This window comes from Mixophyes fleayi, chromosome 7 (genome assembly GCF_038048845.1).
Source record: "Mixophyes fleayi isolate aMixFle1 chromosome 7, aMixFle1.hap1, whole genome shotgun sequence".
Classification (NCBI taxonomy): domain Eukaryota; kingdom Metazoa; phylum Chordata; class Amphibia; order Anura; family Limnodynastidae; genus Mixophyes; species Mixophyes fleayi.
Window position 1 is genome coordinate 42,734,148 of NC_134408.1, and position 21,279 is coordinate 42,755,426.

General features: G+C 38.9%; 1 protein-coding gene across 1 annotated transcript in view; it reads right to left on the minus strand.

Moving 5' to 3' along the window:
• The window catches only part of XYLT1 (xylosyltransferase 1), a 253,315-nt gene extending 233,496 nt beyond the window's left edge, over positions 1-19,819 (minus strand). The window contains exon 1 of the mRNA XM_075179751.1: positions 19,440-19,819. Coding sequence (XP_075035852.1) covers positions 19,440-19,694 — 255 coding nt within the window. The 5' untranslated portion in view covers positions 19,695-19,819. The remainder of the gene's footprint in view (positions 1-19,439) is intronic.
• Between the last annotated feature and the right edge of the window lie 1,460 nt (positions 19,820-21,279).

Sequence of the window (21,279 nt, forward strand, 5' to 3'; positions counted from 1 at the left end):
CAGTGATGGAAGCACATAATCCAGGGGTGTGATATCCATCCATTATTTCAAAGTGCAAGGAAAAAGAGGTGAGCAACTGCATATCAATTTTAAATTTCAACCCGTGACGAAAGCAGCCAGGTTCATTACAAACAGTCCAACGTGAATGCCACAAAATAGTATATCACAGCTGGGTTGCAGTGAATAAAATTCTTATCACACCTACCTATGGACATTTGGGGGCTGAGTGGTGCAAAGAGCAGAGACAATGGACTAATGAGCAGTGGAGAAAAGAGATATGGTCACGTGAATCATGTTTTACTTTGTTCTCGATAAATGGTTTTCTTCAAGGATGACAATGCCCCCATCCATGGAATACACCTAGTGATTTGCTGAGCATTACACTGAAGTTGTTTATATGACATATGCCATGGCCTTCTCAGTCACCAGATGTAAACCCTGACGATCATTTTTAGGACATTCTGGAACAACACAAGAGACAATGGTTTCCACCACCAGCAATCAGGCATTATTTTTGTGACTTTCTTGCTAATGCTGCATCCCTCATTCACTATTCCGGACATTGCTAGACTCAATGGGCCTGAATCATTAAGGAAAGTAAAGCAAGAAAATGAGTAACTTTCAACCTTGGCATAATCATGTTACAATGCAAGGGGTGGAAATGAGTTTATTATTTTGCACATAAGGAAACTTTTGGCTGTTTTTTTCATTAAAGTTGATCTAGGACATGCTTTGCCCCAATTATAAATCTGTCCCCACATTTTAAATTTGCCTCCCCCTCCAATACAACATGGTTTTGCCCAGGTGCTAATATCCCTCTTTTTTTTCTTTACTTTACTTAATAAATCAGTCCCAATGTCTTGGTGCAAGTGGTCCTAACTCCCTTTTAAGTGACTTTATTTTGGTGTTTCCATTTATTTGTCCACCTGTAAGTGGAAAAAGAAGGCCAGATATGCAAAGTGTAGTCAGTCAAATATCTTATGTTTGAAGGCAAGGTAACATGATCCATAGAACATTCTAAAATATTTTACAAAATATCCAAATGTAGTTGTCCACTCATGTTTTTTTGTTTAAATTAATATATGCAACTTCTAATATTGATTTATGATTTTGTTGCCAAATGGTTTTAAAAAAATTATCAGCATATCTGAAACATCCATAGTAAAAGGTTAATTGTTTTCCTAAGTGCATAACAACTGATATCTCAATCTCACAAGTAGATATGTTAGAAGCAACTAGAAAAATTTTTTTTTTCCATCAGAAGGATGTGCAATTAAGATTTATTTTCCAATCTGTGGCATTTCATTATTAGCTATGGTTAAAATAAAATGCATACTTTATATTAGAGTTATAGACATGGGTATGATCCACAGCAGCCTATAGGATCCATATTATCATAAAACCCAGGTTGCAATGCACAGCTAAATGTACCACAAAGTTTGAAATATGTCATAATAAATCAATCCTCATCTCATGTCAAGCAATATAAAACATTCAACATTGCTGGGGATAGAGCTAATAACAGAAACACAGCTGATCAGTACAACTGGATCAGCAGAAGATAGCAGCAACAGTGATGAGATGAATATTAGTGACCTTATGATTCAGCATGTCTTCTAATGAAGACATGATTAGGCATGACTGCTACTGGTGTCCCTAATCGTCATGACTGCAACTGGTGTCATTACTGGCCATGCCTGCTAATGATGTCATTACTGGCCATGACTGCAACTGGTGTCATTACTGGCCATGACTGCAACTGGTGTCATTACTGGCCATGACTGCTACTGGTGTCATTAATGGCCATGACTGCTACTGGTGTCATTAATGGCGATGACTACTACTGGGGTGACTAATGGCCATGGCTGCTACTGGTATCATTACTGGCCATGCCTGCTACTGGTGTCACTACTGGCCATGACTGCTACTGGTGTCATTACTGGCCATGACTGCTACTGGTGTCACTACTGGCCATGACTGCTACTGGTGTCATTACTGGCCATGACTGCTACTGGTGTCACTACTGGCCATGACTGCTACTGGTGTCACTACTGGCCATGACTGCTACTGGTGTCATTAATGGCGATGACTACTACTGGGGTGACTAATGGCCATGGCTGCTACTGGTATCATTACTGGCCATGCCTGCTACTGGTGTCATTACTGGCCATGCCTGTTACTGGTGTCACTACTGGCCATGACTGCTACTGGTGTCACTACTGGCCATGACTGCTACTGGTGTCATTACTGGTCATGACTGCTACTGGTGTCATTACTGGTCATGCCTGTTACTGGTGTCACTACTGGCCATGACTGCTACTGGTGTCACTACTGGCCATGACTGCTACTGGTGTCATTACTGGCCATGACTGCTACTGCTGTCATTACTGGCCATGATTGCTACTGGTGTCATTACTGGTGATGACTACTACTGGGGTGACAAATGGCCATGGCTGCTACTGGTATCATTACTGGCCATGACTGCTACTGATGTCACTACTGGCCATGACTTATACTGGTTTAACTACAGGCCATGCCTGCTACTGGTGTCACTACTGACCATGCCTGCTACTGGTGTCATTACTGGCCATGACTGCTACTGTTGTAACTACTGGCCATGCCTGCTACTGGTGTCACTACTGGCCGTGACTGCTACTGATGTCACTACTGGTCCGTGATTACTACTGCGGTGACTAATGGCCATGTCTACTACTGGTGTCACTACTGGCTATGACTGATACTGGTGTCACTACTGGTCATACCTGCTACTGATGTCAATACTGGTCTCATGACTGATACTGGTATCACTACTGGCCATGCCTGCTACTGGTGTCACTACTGGCATGCCTGCTACTGGTGTCACTACTGGTCATGTCTGCAACTGGTGTACCAGCCATTCCTGCTACTGGTTTCATTACCGGTAATGACTTCTACTGGTGTCATTACTGGCACTGACTGCTACTGGTGTCATTACTGGTCATGACTTCTACTGGTGTCATTTCTGGCCATGCCTGTTACTGGTGCCATTACTGACCATGACTGCTACTGGTGTCACTACTGATCATGTCTGCAACTGGTGTCATTACTGGTCATGACTGCTACTGGTGTCATTTCTGGCCATGCCTGTTACTGGTGTCATTACTGGCCATGACTGTTACTGGTGTCACAACTGGTCATGTCTGCAACTGGTGTCACTACTGGTCATGACTGATACTGGTGTCATTACTGACCATGACTGCTACTGGTGTCACTACTGATCATGTCTGCAACTGGTGTCACTACTGATCATGTCTGCAACTGGTGTCACTACTGGTCATGACTGCTACTGGCGTAACTACTGGCCATGACTGCTACTGGTGTCACTACTGATCATGTCTGCAACTGGTGTCACTACTGGTCATGACTGCTACTGGTGTCACTACTGATCATGTCTGCAACTGGTGTCACTACTGATCATGTCTGCAACTGGTGTCACTACTGGTCATGACTGATACTGGTGTCATTACTGACCATGACTGCTACTGGTGTCACTACTGATCATGTCTGCAACTGGTGTCACTACTGATCATGTCTGCAACTGGTGTCACTACTGGTCATGACTGATACTGGTGTAACTACTGGCCATGACTGCTACTGGTGTCACTACTGATCATGTCTGCAACTGGTGTCACTACTGGTCATGACTGCTACTGGTGTCACTACTGATCATGTCTGCAACTGGTGTCACTACTGATCATGTCTGCAACTGGTGTCACTACTGGTCATGACTGCTACTGGTGTCTGTACTGGCCATGACTGCTACTGGTGTAACTACTGGCCATGTCTGCAACTGGTGTCACTACTGGTCATGACTGCTACTGGTGTCATTACTGGCGATGACTACTACTGGTGTCATTAATGGTCATGACTGCTACTGGTGTCACTACTGATCATGTCTGCAACTGGTGTCACTACTGGTCATGACTGCTACTCATGTCATTAATGGTCATGACTGCTACTAGTGTCACTATTAAGTATTGCTACTACTGGCAGTATTTTTATTCCCCAAAAAACTAATTTGTAGGAGCTTGATGTGGCATGTGAGGCCTCCAAAACTGTGTAGGTTACCCAACAGTGTACTTATACTGTACTTGCCTACTCTTGCATAATGATCGGGAGACTTGTGAATTTCATGAACTCCTCTCAGACTCCTATAGAGTAGTCCACCCTCCTGGATTTCACCACGATATTTTGAATCTCAGCGAATTGCGTTGTGAAACCCCCACACTTATCTCATGGACCTCCCCTCTGGGATCTCCCTGAGGGGAGGTCCAAAAGTAGGCAAGTATGACATAAACAGATATAGACATTAGTACCAAAAGAACAACAATTACAAAAGGAAAGAGAGACAGAGAAATTTCGGTAACTATTCCTCCAGAACCACTAGACTAATTAAATCTAACACATGATTAATTAGCTATTTGCACAATGTTATTAAATTCTGTGAACAACTTTAATGGAACAGTGGTTGGAAACCTGCTTGATCTATTCCTACTGGACGATTTATCTCTGTGCACATCATTTACAGTACAAGCTGTGTCATCTGCATGTCTCCGCCCACAATGGCAAAACTCAGTATAGCCATCATCATATAGTCTGCCTTTTCCTGTTATGATCTAAATTGTGCAGCTACCTTCAATGGAAGTGGTTTATTGTGATACACGCACGATGAGACGCACTGCAAGAAACAATTCCCAGTGTAAATTAAACAAATGGCAGGTAATGAGGGTATTTTACACTATAAACACTGCCATCTGCAATATTTCATGACAAGTAAATGGGATATATGCCTTTGCGTAGCTGCTTGCTCTCAGGCTAAAACAAGTAAATGAAGAGGTATTTATCTCAAAAACAGAACATCTGCAATAAGCTCTCAGAGAAAAGACAAAGCAAATCATCCACACCATAAAGCACTCAATTAATTAAAATCCGTTTTGTGGACGACTAGTCCCTGTTGAAATAAGTGTAACATGAGCTGTTCTGGTGTCATTATTTCACTGGGTTGCTTCACTCTGCCAAAGAATGACCTATTCAGAGAGGTTAATCCATAAAATGGCAAACAATAAAAGCAGGATGATATGAGGAAAAAAATATTCTGGAATGGCTGATGCACTTAAAGTGCACATATGAATAACATGGAGTAGATGTGGCCATTTTATGGGCTAAACCAATATTCGTGAAAATGCCTACCAATATACAATGTACTGATGACATAATTCTGTGCTTCATACCTCAATGATTTTGAGCAAATTAAATATTGGTTCAGACCAAAAAATGACTGCCTCAATTCTGTAGATAGTTTAACCAATTAAGTCTAATGAGCAGAGGTGAAAATACTAGTATCTACTAAAATCAATCATTAGCAAGACTTTATACTCTAGATTGTAAGGTTTCTCAGTAGGTGTTCCCTCTATCCTTTATATATGACTCCTAAGGCATACCTCTGAGGCATACCACCCAACATATGAGTTATGTGTGGAGGTCATGGCAACGCTACATAGGTTCTTGCCCCAATCATATTGGAGGCCTGCAATATCCGCTTGTTTTTCTAAATAGTGCACAGGAACATGTTTCAGTTCTCTGGAGATAAATTGTCTGCCTGGCGACTAGTTTTACAAATATTCTCTAAAAAAAAATGTAAAACATGCAGGCGTGCATAGCTTTTAATTGCATGCAATTAGACCTAATTATTCGACTCATGGTATACAGTTATACGTCCCTATTTTGGATTTGGGAACTGCCCCTGGAACACCAATCTCCACCTAATCCAAAGGTTTAGGTCTTCTCATCAGCCCACCGGATGTCTTGTTTAAATCACACCGAGATGTTGTTTAAGTTACTGCATAGGCTTTATTTGACTTCAGCCAAACTACATAAAATGTGGTCCTCGCTCTCCAAATATTGCTGGTGCAATTGTGGTGAGATTGGTGACATCTTTCATGTTTTTTGAAGTTGCCAGGTGGCTCAGTTTTTCTGGACCGCCGTTTCGACCCTGGTCAAAGATGTCACCCATTGTCAACTCACCTTATCCCCAGATTAGGCTCTTCTACATAATTTCCCACCTCAACCTGCCTCATGTGATAGATACGTGATTGGACATATGCTCATAGCCACGTGCACATCCATAGCTTAGTCCTGGAAGGCTACTACACTCCCATCTATCCATAAAATTATCTCCAAGGTTGCAAGATGGAGACACTAGATGTACCTTATTCTATGGCTGCATATTCACCTCTAATGAAATGGTTTGGTTGGCAAGACTTTGTCTCTGATAAAATAAGATTCCTCCCACACCAATTCTCCTTGTGTCCCGCTCCGCATTAGGTTCCCAATATTGCCCACGCATTAGTCGACATAGAATTTGTTTTCTCTGAGCCTGTCATGCTGTGGCTGATTTTACTGTATATGTTCCCAACTACACTTATGTTCTGTTATCTCTTTTACTGTTTCAAATGTTTTATTGCCCCCCCCCCCCATGGGACCTCCTTTCCCTTTTTGACCCTCCTTTTTTGCTTTCTGAACACAGACATATTGGAAGGGACCATAATAGTCTTGTCAGAGGTATCTGTGAAGGGTGTCCATGACAAACACACCCAATAAAAAGCCATATTATACCAAGAAAAATGACATTTTGTACTTTTGTAATCTTGGATACAGTCCCCTCCATTTTATTCTTGCATAAAAAAATCCCCAGAAAACACTGCACAAAAAAAGTTACTACCATCAAAGTTAAATTGAAATGTTCATTTAATTTTATTATAATGATTTCTCAGCAGTCTGTAAGTACACATTGTAAACATTTCTCCATGTCAGCAGTCTTTGCCAGCAGACATTAGACATTTAGCTAATTTACACAAACTAAATAAAAAAAAAAAAGTTATTTTTTCCCCCTAAAATGAATAATAAAAAATTAACATTTCTTGTGCACTGTAAAATCTCAGCACTTTGGAACATACATTTATTATCAGTTGTTGAAAAGACAATTTGGAAATTGCTTGGGTAGTGAGAGTTATTGAAGTCTTGGTTCTCAAATTCCATAATTGCAAAATGCACTAAACGCGCTTGAAAAAAAAAAAAAAGAAAACCAATATTTTCCTTTCATTCGTAAAGATCCAATGTTTGAAAAATACATTCCTGTAGACATTTTGTTAATACAAAACCAATTAGTGACTACTAATTAGAACGAGTGTAGGAAATATCTGGCTGCTCCAATACATGTTTTCATAAGCACTAGAAAGACAGAAGTACTTTGCATAAAAACCTTATTTAATACCACCAGGCAAGTGTTCCATTGAGCAGACATATTAACAAATGTGTTAGCATTTGTGCACTGACTTTTAACAGTGAATGCTAAAAACCCTATGGTACTTCATGACATATGACATTAATAAAAAGCTGCATATCTCATGCCCAGTTCTTTCTCATGGAGAAGGCAACAGATGGGCTATTTCTCTGCATGCAATACAATAGATAGGTGTTTGTCTCTAGATTATAATTCACATCTGACCGTTCTGTTCACCTCATTGACTCACATCCTCAGGCTGGGTAAAAAAATGCATTCAAGCAAGATGGTGCAAAATGGCTGTCAAACCGATTACCCAGAGTGCTCATTTCACACCTAACTGGTGAGAAAGTGATAATGCTCCATTAATACTTTTCTAAATGATGAATTTATTTTTAATGTGCTGTTTCCAGAAACATTGATTTTCATATATCACTGACAAGGTTGCAAAACATTGATAATAAATAAGTTATTTTATACAAGATTTTAATACACAAGACTTTGTTTTGTTATAAATAAAATTATAAGCTACCTTGTAAACTTGTAAATTACTTCTAGATAGATCACTATGGGTTAAACCAATATTATAGCTATAGAAACCTGTGGGACTGCTATGAGGGCAACATTTGCGATGAAACATGAGCTAGAGCTGATTTACAATGTCATTGTAACTGTCATTGTCTTTGGTATTATGCCACTAATCAGATGATGCCTTTTTCCAAGGAGAAGCTGTCTGTTCTGGGTGGTTCTGAGAGTTCTGAACATATAAGGATCTAGGGCCTGATTCATTAAGGTTCATAACTTAAGAAACTTCTTATTTCATTGTCCTGGACAAAACCATGTTACAATGCAAGGAGAGCAAATTAGTATTCTGTTTTACACATAAGTTAAATACTGACTGTTTTTTCATGTAGCACACAAATGTCAACTTTAAATTTCAGTGTACAAATAAGCTATCAAGTATTTGTGTGCTACATGAAAAAACAGTCAGTATTTAACTTATGTGCAAAACAGAATACTAATTTGCACCCCTTGCATTGTAACATGGTTTTGTCCAGAACACTGGAATAAGAAGTTTCTTAAGTTAAGATCCTTAATAAATCAGGCCCCTAGTCACAACTGTGTACTGGCCTAAGTGCCAAAAGTGCAGAACCTTCATTTGTGAGCAATTGACAAGAGGTGGCAATAAGGCAACCAACCCTGAAGACTGCCCCTACTTTTTCAGGAGGGAGGAAAGCTTTTCCACTCTCAAAAGAGTTTAAATCTTGGAGATAGTGGTGACCAACTCTCTCAATAGAGTGCAGTTTGCACTTCCTAATTTATTTATATGTTTAAATCCATATGTAGAAAACTAGAAATAAAAGTAGCCCTTATCCTCTCAGATACAAATATAACAGTAAATAAATGAAAGTTAAACAAATGACACAGAGGAGAGACAGGAAATCTTGAAAGTAATGAGTCGGGTGGTCCAAACAGGGAAGCTTGCTGTGTTTGATTTTTTTTTCACTTCATGCACAGTGAACATGCAAAAGCCCATATAGACAATTTCATTAAATGAGTCTTAACCTAAGTAGGTGCAGATGAAGCTAAATGAAGATTGTGATGCACTATCCAAGCATAACCCGTTATGTACTTTCTATTTGTAAATCTGTTCTTTCTGAAAGAAATACATGTACAGCAATGACTGATACATGCTTTGTTCAAGTGGGGCAAAGAAATAGGCAAGTGTTCTACATTATGATGTAAACATCCACTGCTCCATAGAAACCTGTGGTTGCAGTTTAAAGGACATCAATAGTCAAACATTTTTGATATAGTCTAGTGTCTGTGATACAATGTAGCGAACACTAAAATGTCAAATTAAGTTTTATCGTTCTTTTATTTATTGACTTGGAATGGTTGTGTGTAGGCCGGAAGTATTAACTGAGCTCTACCAGCAAGTGTAACTCTACCACTTTGTAACCAGTATTTCAGCACTAAAACATTAAAAGTGTAAGCTCTTGTGCAAAGCTATGTCCATAGAAAATAGATAATAACTATAGTTGCCAACCATATAAGTAGATCTACATTCTAACAGGCAGGTCCTTAATGACCAATGAAAGAAGGCCTATGTTAGGTCGTTCGGCAAGCGTGACCTTCTGCCCACCAGCACTGAGACTGGGCTGTTCGGTGCATCTGTCAAGAATATTTTGATTTGGCCTCCAGTGTTTATACTGCTAAACTTCTTTCACTTACTTCCTCTTTTGGTCTGTCCCAGTGGACCTCATCTCCCACCCACTGTGATGGACACCCCCTTGACCGTGTCTTCTCCCGCTACTACTCTATCTCTAGTTTCACCAACTTAGCGTTCCCACTCTCCAACCACAACCTCCTTTCCTTCAGCCTCACATTACCTCATGACCCACCCCCTGCACCCAAATCCACACAAATACAACAACACCTAAGCAGTCTTAACCCAATCCACTTCTCATCTTCACTAAAACAACTATTTTCTCCTATGTTTGCATTGTCCTGCCTTAATCAGGCCGCCTCTTTCTACACAAAACACTCACTGAAGCGCTAGACAATGCAGCTCCAACTACCACATACAGTCTCGGTGATCCAAAGCCCCAACCATGGCACAACAAACTGACCCGCTACCTGCAAAAGTGCTCCCGAACTGCAGAGCACCACTGGACGAAATCTTGTTCCTATCCCAATTTCCTCCACTATAAATTCATCCTTTCATTTTACAGCACTGCCCTTTCCATTGCCAAACAAACAAAATTCTTCAAATCTCTAATAACCACCCAGTCCTCTGACCCACGTCGCCTCTTTGCCACCTTCAACTCCCTTCTCTGCCCACCTGCACCACCTCCCCCTTGCTCCCTCACAGCCCATGATTTTGCCACCTACTTCAAAGACAAAATCAACACCATTCAATATAATCGACACCATATTTCCTCATGTCAAAATCCACACATTCCACCCACTCTACCTACCTGCACCTACACTCCCCAATCCACCCTTAAATCATTCTCTCCAGTAACTGAAGACGAAGTCTCTACACTCATCTCTTCATCTCACCCTAAAACCTGTCCCCTCGATCTTATTATTATTATTATTAGTAGTAGTAGTAGTAGTAGTAGTAGTAGTATTAGTAGTAGTAGTAGTAGTAGTAGTAGTAGTAGTATTATCCTTTATTTATAAGGCGCCACAAGATTTCTGTAGCGCCATACAAGTACAAACAGTACAAACCATACAGAGTAAAACAGTACAGAACAAGAAACAAATAATACCAAGACTCTAAATGCTCCTTGATCTCTTCCCTTCTGTACTATCTCGTGTAACAAACTGTCTTTCAGCTATCTCCACATGGATGTCCTAACGTTACCTAAAGCTCAACATATCCAAAACTGAGCTTATTATCTTCCCTCCTGCCAGAATCACCACCTCCCCTCAAATCTCCTTCACTGTCAATAACACCACAATTTCCTCAGTCTACCATGGCTGCTGCTTTGGTGTCACACTTGCTTAATTTATGAAATTCAAACTCTCTCCCAGTCCTGTCAATTCCATCTTAAAAACATTGCCAGAATACGTCCTTTTATTACTCAACATGCTACCAAAACTCTTATCCATTCTCTCACCATCTCCTGTCTTGACTACTGCAACCCATTCTTCAAAAACCCATCTCTTTTTTTAAAGCTTACCTTATCCCTGATGATACTATTCACACTAATACACCCTCACAGCTGTCCCAATCTCCACTCTAAGCCACACTCGCTCCTCTTGTTTCAGCTGTACCCTCTTCCACTTAGATTGTAAGCTCTCTAATGAGCAGGGTCCTCCATACCCTTTGTTTTCATGTCTGCATTAATTTTGTCTGTCTTGTATGTCCTTGTTTTAAGTATATCCTATTTTACCTACTGTACGGCGCTGCGGAGCACCTTGGCACTTTACAAATCTACGATAATAATATTGCTACACACAACCTTCTAATATACATTGTGTGCAGGCCCTGGACAGGACCTGAATAAGGGTTCAGTAAGGGCTACAAGGGTATTAGCCTAGGCCTTTCGCCATCGCTTATCCTCAAGCACCCGCTCAAGGATGACTCGTTGTCTTCAGTCTTTACAACGGGAATACAATTAAGATTAACTAAATTAATACCTTACTACATTTTTCTTTCATGTTTCCTTTTTACTTTGGAGAACAAATATTCTCTTATATTTTAAAATGAATTTCAGTTTATGCCTTTCCATGTCAAAACCTTGCGCCCCAGGCTGCAGCCTAGTCAGCCTCATGGATAGTCAGGCCCTGGCCCTAGAAGACATTATCCAGATCACATGGGGATCACGATAATGGCATCACCAGTGTCTCCGTGTAGTGAGGAGAGCCTTTGGGTATTTTTAGGCACAGAGCCCCCCTCACATACCTTGTAGTGTTAGAGAATGCATTTACATTATGTAATATAAGAATCATGTGCATTTTGTTTTACATAAATCAGGTGCATTCTTCAGTCTGCTGTTAATGTTCTATGACTGGGACTACCATAGTAACCACAGTCACATGACACATGATGTAATGAGCAGTGCCTGTTTCTCTGTTTGCCAGAGAGCTCTTGAAAAGGAGATAGGAGGATAGATTATAAAAATGAGATGCATGCTTAAAAAAGTACTTAAATTGCTATTTCAAAAAAAGAAAAAATCTATGTGAGATTGCTGCTTTAATTTTATGTTAATGCATATTTTTTTTTTAGATAATGCCCATAACTGAAAAGAATATTTCAAAATAAATGTGCTACCATACAAAAGCTTTATCTGTAACAAAAAAAACAATTAAAATGTCCATTTGTTCTCAGAAATAAAAAGTAATTATAGCAACAAAGCAACTTTGCAAAACTGTGAACATTGGTCTGATCAGGAAGTCGTTAACACCCTCCGGTGTTGAATCAATGTTTAAACTAAAACACACATCATGGACATTTTTTTAAATGTGCCTTTAATTTTACTTCAGTAGAGCAAACTGTATAATTAACAAGTGCCTAACAAGTGCATATCAAATGCAATTTTAACAGCAAAAGTGTAAAAACACCCAAAGTCAGGGCTTCTTTTAATCACAATTCATACTTTTTTAAAAGAGGAGTAAAGTAAGAGAGTCATTTACAAAAATCCAGCCCCCCTTCAATTTACTCCATTACAACACCCTTAGCAGAATCTTGTAGCATAAGCATCCTGGGAATCTGGTCTATGTGTACCACTTGCAAACCTTCTCTTTTATGACTACACTAGATGAAAGTACTCATGCCAATAAGATCTATGGTTGCACTCCAGTTCTAAAAAGGGGTTTACAGAAGTGAACACCATAATAAACTTAGCCCTTAGAATGCAACTCTAAAATTACATTGGAAATCCAATCCAAGGTGAAGGGATACCAGATACATAAGCCATGGCTAACTAGAGTCCAGGCACAAGGCAACTCCAAATATATAGGGTTCTATGTACTAAATATTGTTGATAAGGTGGTATCTGAGCAACACTCCTCTGCCTCTGTGATACTGGCCCAATGCAGTAAAGGTTCCGTTTTGCTGAAGATAGGGCTTTTAACCCTACAATAAATAGACCACATAGCAAGAACAAAATATCCACACAAATCTTCCAGTAACATTGAAAACAATAATTGCTAGTACTTTGCTTCCTAACTGTTGAGATCAGACGTGCTAAATTATGTCATTAGCCGGTCATACACTCCAAGAGTAACAAACATACTATATTTAAGCTATATTGTGCGTGTTTGTGTAGGTGTGTATTATTAAACTGTATTTTTAAACTGCTAGCATTTAATGTAGTGCCAAAGAGTTACTAAAATATGCAGCTACTGCATACAAGCACTCCAAAACAAAGGACAAAGTGGCATTTACTCATGGGAGCTTACATTCTAACGAGAGTTTTATGAATGAAGGGCACCAGTTTAAATACCATGATTGAAGTTTAGATCTCAACTTTTAGATTACTAACAAATAAAATGCAATATGTAAAGGGCTACGGAATTTGCTGGCGCTATATAAATAAATGTTGATGATGTTGATGATGAATATATGTATATACGCTTTCTATAGAGTTGTCAACCCAAGTAGCGAATAGGAGAGGAGGAAGAAGCATTTGTCCTCTACCTACAGTCAGAAGCCAGACCACAGTGTTATATGTCCATCTAGTTCTATTCAATAGAGCGGAATAGATAGGACGATCACTGTAAGAAATGTGTTTCCTCATTTATAAACCAATTTTATTGCATATTGTGTCCATTTTGACAATGAATCTGCTGTTAAAGCCTCGGTAATGTACACTGATAGGCTTACACTAATAATATCCAGAGTTGGATAAACTTAATTTCAAATGATACAGTGCCAGTCAGCTACTGGTTGAATACCATAGGAGATGTAGTTTAGTAGCAATCTAGGGCCCAAGTCATTAAGGAGAGAAAAGCATATAAAAGGAGTAACTTTGCACCTGGGCAAAACCATGTTGCATTGGAGGGGGAGGTATATTTAAAATGTGGGGACATATTTATAGTTGGGTTAGGCATGTCCTAGAAGAACTTTAAATTTCAGCGCAAAAATAAAGCTATCAATTATCTGTGTGGTAGATGAAAAAACAGCCAGTATTTAAGTTATGTGCAAAATAATAAACTAATTTGCACCCCTTGCATTGTAACATGGTTTGTCCCGGAGAACATTTACTTCTTTTTTTGCCTTACTTTCTTTAATTACTCAGTTCCCTAGTGTTTAGTATGTGCTGGCTTACATGAAGCGGCGGAGGGACGCTGATTTTTCAATGTCTTCACAACTTGGTAAATTCAGCTTAAATAGCTATAAACATTTTCAAACTTTTTTTCCTAACAGGCATTATTCCATGATTGCTTCTTGTCCAATTTTTGATCCGTCATCCATTTGGAAAAAGTGTGAGCATGTACTGAGGATATATTTGCTATAGTAATCAATGATCATGCTGCACGAAGCAGCAAAATGCACAGAATCTCATCATCATCATTTATTTATATAGCGCCACTAATTCCGCAGCGCTGTACAGAGAACTCATTCACATCAGTCCCTATCCCATTGGAGCTTACAGTCTAAATTCCCTAATATACACACACAGACCTAGAGAGACTAAGGGCAATTTGATAGCAGACAATTAACCTACTAGTATGTTTTTGGAGTGTGGGAGGAAACCGGAGCACCCGGAGGAAACCCACGCAAACACGGGGAGGACATACAAACTCCACACAGATAAGGCCATGGTTGGCAATTGAACTCATGACCCCAGCGCTGTGAAGCAGAAGTGCTAACCACTTAGCCACCGTGCTGCTCATAAATGACAGTGTAATATATCATATATTTGTACATTACAACTCTACGGGGGTTATTCAATTGTTAGCGTTAACGCTCTCAAACGAGAGCTCAAAAAATCTTAGCGTTAATACGGTAATTACTTGCTCCCTGAGCGGCGAGCTGAAATTCCGCGAGTAAACTACCGTATTAACGCTTTTCGAACGCAATATTACCGTATAAACGGTAATATTTTTTGAGCGCTCGTTTTTTAGCGTTAACGCTAACAATTGAATACCCCCCTACATGTTTTATTACATATCACTAGCGTGACAACTTCATTTTCCTACTTGTTTCCTCATGCAGTCCACTGCACGCATTAGATTTGTCTAAGAGACATAGAAGCTCTGCCTTCTATAGTCACAACACACTTGATTATACTTATCGAGTTGCCTAAAAAGTCAGATCTGATATTTTAAGAACACAACTATCAAACTAATTATTTCTTAAGCAAGTATCAAATACACTCATTTTTGCACACATCAGACAACCGATAATAAACAAACGGGAACCTAAACTTTTTCTTTGCAAACGTTTAAAAATAACTTTTGTAAATAAATAAATTGTTACATTTTTTCATGTTACATTTTCTTATGCTAACAGTTAGAATTATTGGAAAGCCTATATGAAAAAAACACCAATATATAAAATAAACATAATAAATTCAGTTTAGCAGACAATCCTTCAGTAGGATATAAAGCACAGAGATTGGATTTAAACACAGGAGCTTGGTTCTAACCTATGTTGGAACCAGAAAGTGATGACTGGGCTTTAGTGAATAGTAGGTGCCTTGTCTGTCTGGATGAAATTGCTTGAAAACATTTACTTTTAAGTGGAACATACATTTATTACAGTTCTATGTCAATAGTATTTTTTAAAAAATCTATCAACACAAATCTGCATAATTATTAGTTTTTTTACACACTCAACCTTTCTCTTACAAAGTACAATTTTACTTTATCCTCCTTAGCTTACTACCCCAATATACACCAATTGTCCTTGATTTATAAAGTAGTTTTGGGTTTTAAAGACTATTCTTTGTAGTTTTTTTTTGTATCTGACAACATTTTTTTATATTACCAAAAAGACTTCTGGGGAGACTTTACTGCTGGTGAATTCTATACAATCTTTACTATACTCAACTATATAACTGTACTATTGTATCTGAAACTCTCCCAATAGATGCTAATGTATCATTTATACGTCATACAGTGTTAACACAGATGATTACTGTATTCAATAAGCAAAACTAGAGAAAAGGTACTGTGTAGCTTATATACAGTAAGGGGTTTGGAAACAAAATCACAATTGTTTGCGTTGTTTCAGATGTGCCCTCTACCAATTAGAGTGTAAGCTCTTCAAAAACAGGGTCCTCCATAACCTATGTTTTTATGTCTGCATTTATTTTGTCTACCTTGTATGTCCCTGTTTTATGTGTGTCCTGTTTTCCCCACTGTCTGGTGCTGTGGTGCCTTACAAATCAATGATAATTATTACATTAACACTTGTCCTAGTGTACAAAACTCCCCCATTATCTGAAGCTGAGAGCCAGACCACCTTCAAATCGGCTCATTTGAATATTAAAATCAGTCCATATATCTATTGAAAATAACTGGATGCTTGAGTCTTTAAAGTGCTGTGAATTGAAGAGCAATCTGTCTTCCCAATTTCGGGTAATGGGTGTTTCCTGTTTGCTACACGGGAGGAGACAACACCTTTAACGCCAGGCAGAATACCAAGCACAAAAGTTTCCAAGGACAAATCTTAAAATCCAGGTCCTAAGAAATGATGCATAATGTCTGCTATGTTTATTTTTTTTTAATAATGATCAACTTCTGCTTTATATTAAAGAAGCATTCTTACTCATTACACTGTGTGCATTACGAATAACTGATTAGGAATGCTTAAAATGCAAGTGACTCATATTATAAGGGTAATACTCTCCTATTTACATTGATATTCATGTATCTGATATGTGACATAAATGCAGCTAAAATGAAAATATTCCCGGAAATTGTATTTAGACTTTGGCAACTATATCATAGCTCAGTGTTGCTAGCATCACATCATTTAATATGATAATACTCAAAAGCTTGTGGTTTTTATACATGAGTATATATCGAATAGTGACCCACAAACTCTTTTGAGTAACTATCCGAAGGGCAAGGACTAGATCCTTATACTGTCAAAATAAATTGCTATAAGAAGTTGTTCCAAATGAATCACATTTTAAAGTCACCATTCCATTCTTATAAATCTATTGTAATGTGCAACCACTCTTTTCAATATCTATAACTTACTAAACAAACACACAAATAAGAAAAAAAGAAAGATGTTTAACCAGATAAATGTAAGAGCTACGGAATCTGCTGGCGCTATATAAATAAATGTTGATGATGAAATGTGAGGTAAGAGAAGATCCCAATTACTTTACAATTAAGTGTAAAGGCTTCATAGATTTTAGACTGAGAAATCAGGGAGCCTTCTACTAGTTTCAGCAGAAATATTCCAATTGCAAATCCTCTCAAAGGAAAACAGAATAACTGTAATACAAATCCACTCACAAGACAACATCTGTCAGATACTATTGGAAAATTGCACTCTTAGAAAAGTGCCCTGTGGTTAATGCTATAGACTGAAACTGCTACAGACACACTCAACAGTTTTTGATGGTTGAAATGTCCTTTTTGGTTGCTTGAATTATAGAAACAAACCAACGTTATACAATAGCATACCGTGCTGTAGAGTCTCCCATTACCAGCTAAGAGATCCCTAATAATGGCTGCTAAAAATTGATATATCTGTCCATTCTGACACGTACCGTTTAGTGTGCAGCCCTCCATTGTGGGTATTTGGCAACCAGGATATAGCAAAATATTCAGTCCATAAATAACATAGATGTACTTTATATACATGCATATACATTGTGTTGGGTAGTATTTCGACCGAGGGCAGTTAAATGTGCTCAAAGAATTTGACAGTATATAATATATTTTTTTAACAGGTCAGTGCCACAATTTGGGCCAAACATCAACATTTTAAAATAAAATGTAATGAATCTACTCCTAAATATTCTCTAATTCTAAATATTCTCATGTAACAACCACTATGTAGTAATCACAGTCTTGCCACAGTAAAACAAACCTAGTATATAGAATCTTTCGAATAAAACCAGATGCTAAATTCACCCAAAGACACCAGCTTATGTCATATTTTTTTTATTTTAGCACACATAAGCTGTTTACTATGACAGAAAGCAGAAGCTAATCCAATACAAAAATGTGAACAACTAACATAGGACAAGAAGTTAAAAACCCCAAGTATGACAAATTCTCTATTTTATCATCTATGACCAATGTCTCAAAATGAAAATAATAAGCTCATATTAGAAATACTACCACAAATCAACAGGTACTATCCTTCAGCAAATACTGTTAAGCAAAACAACACATAAAAACAACATATCTCACAATATAACAGTTACATGATACAAAATAAAAGGAGTCTAGCTGTAATAATAAAATACTAGTAGAATCAATGAATGCAGAAATATTACATAAATAAAAAGAGAATCATAGGAATTAAACCATGTATGAGATTGTGCTTTGTGTTGTAATATAACCATGACAGAGAAGCGAAATTATATAAAATAAAGGGTCTAAGCAATGGGTTTATGACTCAACACATTAGCAATGTAGCTACTGCATGTGTTTTATGGTACATTAAATCTCATATGGTAGATGATAAAAACAACACCTATACCCAGTATAACATACAGCGTTGTTGTAAACAGATCTTTTTGGAAATCTTAGCAAAAGTAATCAGTAATGACATGATCAATGTCTCACATGATCAATGTCTCACAACACACAAGTCACATTATATAGGAACCCAGATATTTCAAGTCTGCTATAGTAGAAGTTTTACACACACCCTTGTCAACTGGAATATGGGATAGATGCAAAAATGGCTGTGGGAGCTCCACTGCTGCATCTCAGTCTGTGTCTTTTTTGTCACTTTCTCATGCCACAACAAGCAGAGGAGACGTCAGTGACAAATCTGAGCAGCACATTAGACAGGGAAGTCACACTCCGCTTGACCACGTCCTATATTCTCCAGCAGTACAGATCACAGCAATGCAACTGCTGGAACAGAGGCCACACATGATGTTTGCATGAAACCCCTAAAACACAGACACATCATTGACTCCAATTCATGAGCCAGGCTCCTCATTCTCAGCCGCTCTCTGCATGAATGGCTCAGCTCACTATTTAAACTCAGTCAAGTGGCAGTGATGCCTATTTTCCCCATCACTATTAGGACATCCAAGTAACTAGAAGCTAGGAGTAGCACAGGAGAATAACAGCAACTATTCCCAGCTAAGATAAGTATATTTGCATAGAAGGGACATTCTGTTATTACAATTATAAAGCCACTCTGAAAAGTTTGAGCTCACTTGGGTATCTTGAATTAACAGCAATGCAACATGGACCATTCAAGAACCACTATGCACCCGCTTAGTATCAGCCTATAAATAAGAACCTTCAATATCACCTTGTTATGAGCAGAATAAACCGAAATGCTCAATTTTCCTTTCATCTATGCTTATGTCCATACATGATCAGATGCATTCATTTCTTACATGTAAGGATATAGTGTACCAAAAGCGGGCTGTGAGATGCAACTGAGCTCCTGCGTGCCTGGCACTGAAGGTGCCATGCCAGGGTACAATGCCATGCTAGCACCTACCTGGTCATTCAGTGCCGCTGCTGCAGGTCCTCTGCGGTGCTGCTGATGTCCTAGCCGGGAATCATCCTTGTCGCTCTTGCTGCCACGGTCCCTCTTCTCCCGGCTGCCTCCTCCTCCTCCCCTCTGTTCGTCCTCGGAATCCAGGCTACTGAAATTCCACACGATGAGGGTCTGGATGAGCAGGACGGTGAGAGCCGCTACAATCGCCGAGCGAGAGCGCCTGGCCAGCCTGCGAGGGCACGAAGCCGCCACCATCTTCACCACCCGCCTGGAGACAGAGCCCCAGCCGATTCCTCAGCCTCTCTCTCTCCTCACACAGGCAGGAGGCGAGACGTCACCAGAAATAGGAGGGGAGCTGCAACTGGGAAGGCCATGATGATTGTGGCAATGTGGCAGGCGGAGGCAAAGCCCCCCTCCTCTGATCCAAGAGGTGGGGGATGTACAGTAGCCACAGGGAGAAGGTGCTTTTCCATCCACAATTAAATACCCTATATGCAAATAGTCTGATGCTTTCTTGCTATCACAAACACACCTGGATGACAGGGGCGGGGGTTGGGAGGGAAGGGTCACTTAAAGCATCATTTTTTTTGGATAAGTCTTGACTTGGAAATGAAGCAAGAGATCAATAGTATGTCTATGATTTCATTTAATAAGCCCCGACCAGCACCCTACAAATGTACCTCACAGACATCCAAGATACTACAAAGAAGAGTGATGACAAAAATTTCAACACCATTTCCAAAACTATTCAAAAGAAATAATTTAAAGTCTGTTGTTTTATGCAATCTTCCTTTTGGGTTGCATTACTGCAATTATTGCAAAATAAAGTATAGGGAGAAACTAGGAGGTATACATTTTACTTGTGCCGATTTCTTTATAAAGAAGCACCTGAGTGTCACTTATATAGCCTAGCAACAATTATTTAGACTATCAATTTATTCACTATATTACATATATAAGAATCTATCGTTTGAAGCATAATAAAAAAATTGTTGGTCATTGAGACTGAGGGCATAATGCAAAAACAAATTCAACAGTAAAACAATAACAGTTCTCAAACTGTCAGTCTAGAAGATAAATATATATGCCAGATAGATCTAAATAGAACTTCTAAGTGATTCAGTGCTTGTAAAGACCGTGCATATCACCATTGCATGTCATTTTGTGCCTGGAAACACACATTTTTCAATAGTCCATTTTACAGGTGAACAAATACTATTGAGGACACAGAATAACTGAAATGACCCCTTCACCCCAAAATTAAAATTTTCAGGTATGAACCATGGCCCTGATTCATTAAGGAACTTAAATTAAGAAGTTTCTTATTTCAGTCTCCTGGACAAAACCATGTTACAATGCAAGGGGTGAAAATTAGTTTTCTGTTTTGCACATAAGTTAAATACTGACTGTTTTTTCACCCCTTGCATTGTAACATGGTTTTGTCCAGGAGACTTACATAAGAAACTTCTTAATTTAAGTTCCTTAATGCATCAGGCCCCATGAATGTAAATACCTTGTTCATTGTTAACCTGACATTCAACTGCAGTTATGTTTAAAAGTAAAGCACTGCACTACAGAGAGATGAAGTAGGTCCCTCCCACATTGTTTAGGAAAGTGTCAAGATGAGATCGGATACAGGTTAAATATCTGAGACTATAGTCATTTAACTTTATGTGAGGTCATTGGCCATACCCGTGTATGAATCAACCAATCCACTCAGTGCATTTCCCTAAAGCAAGTCAACCATGTCTGTGTCTGCTTTGTTATAGAAGCACCTTCTTTCAACGAGGAAACCTGCAACAGAGGAGAGAACGACAGCATGCTGGACTAGTCAGTATAA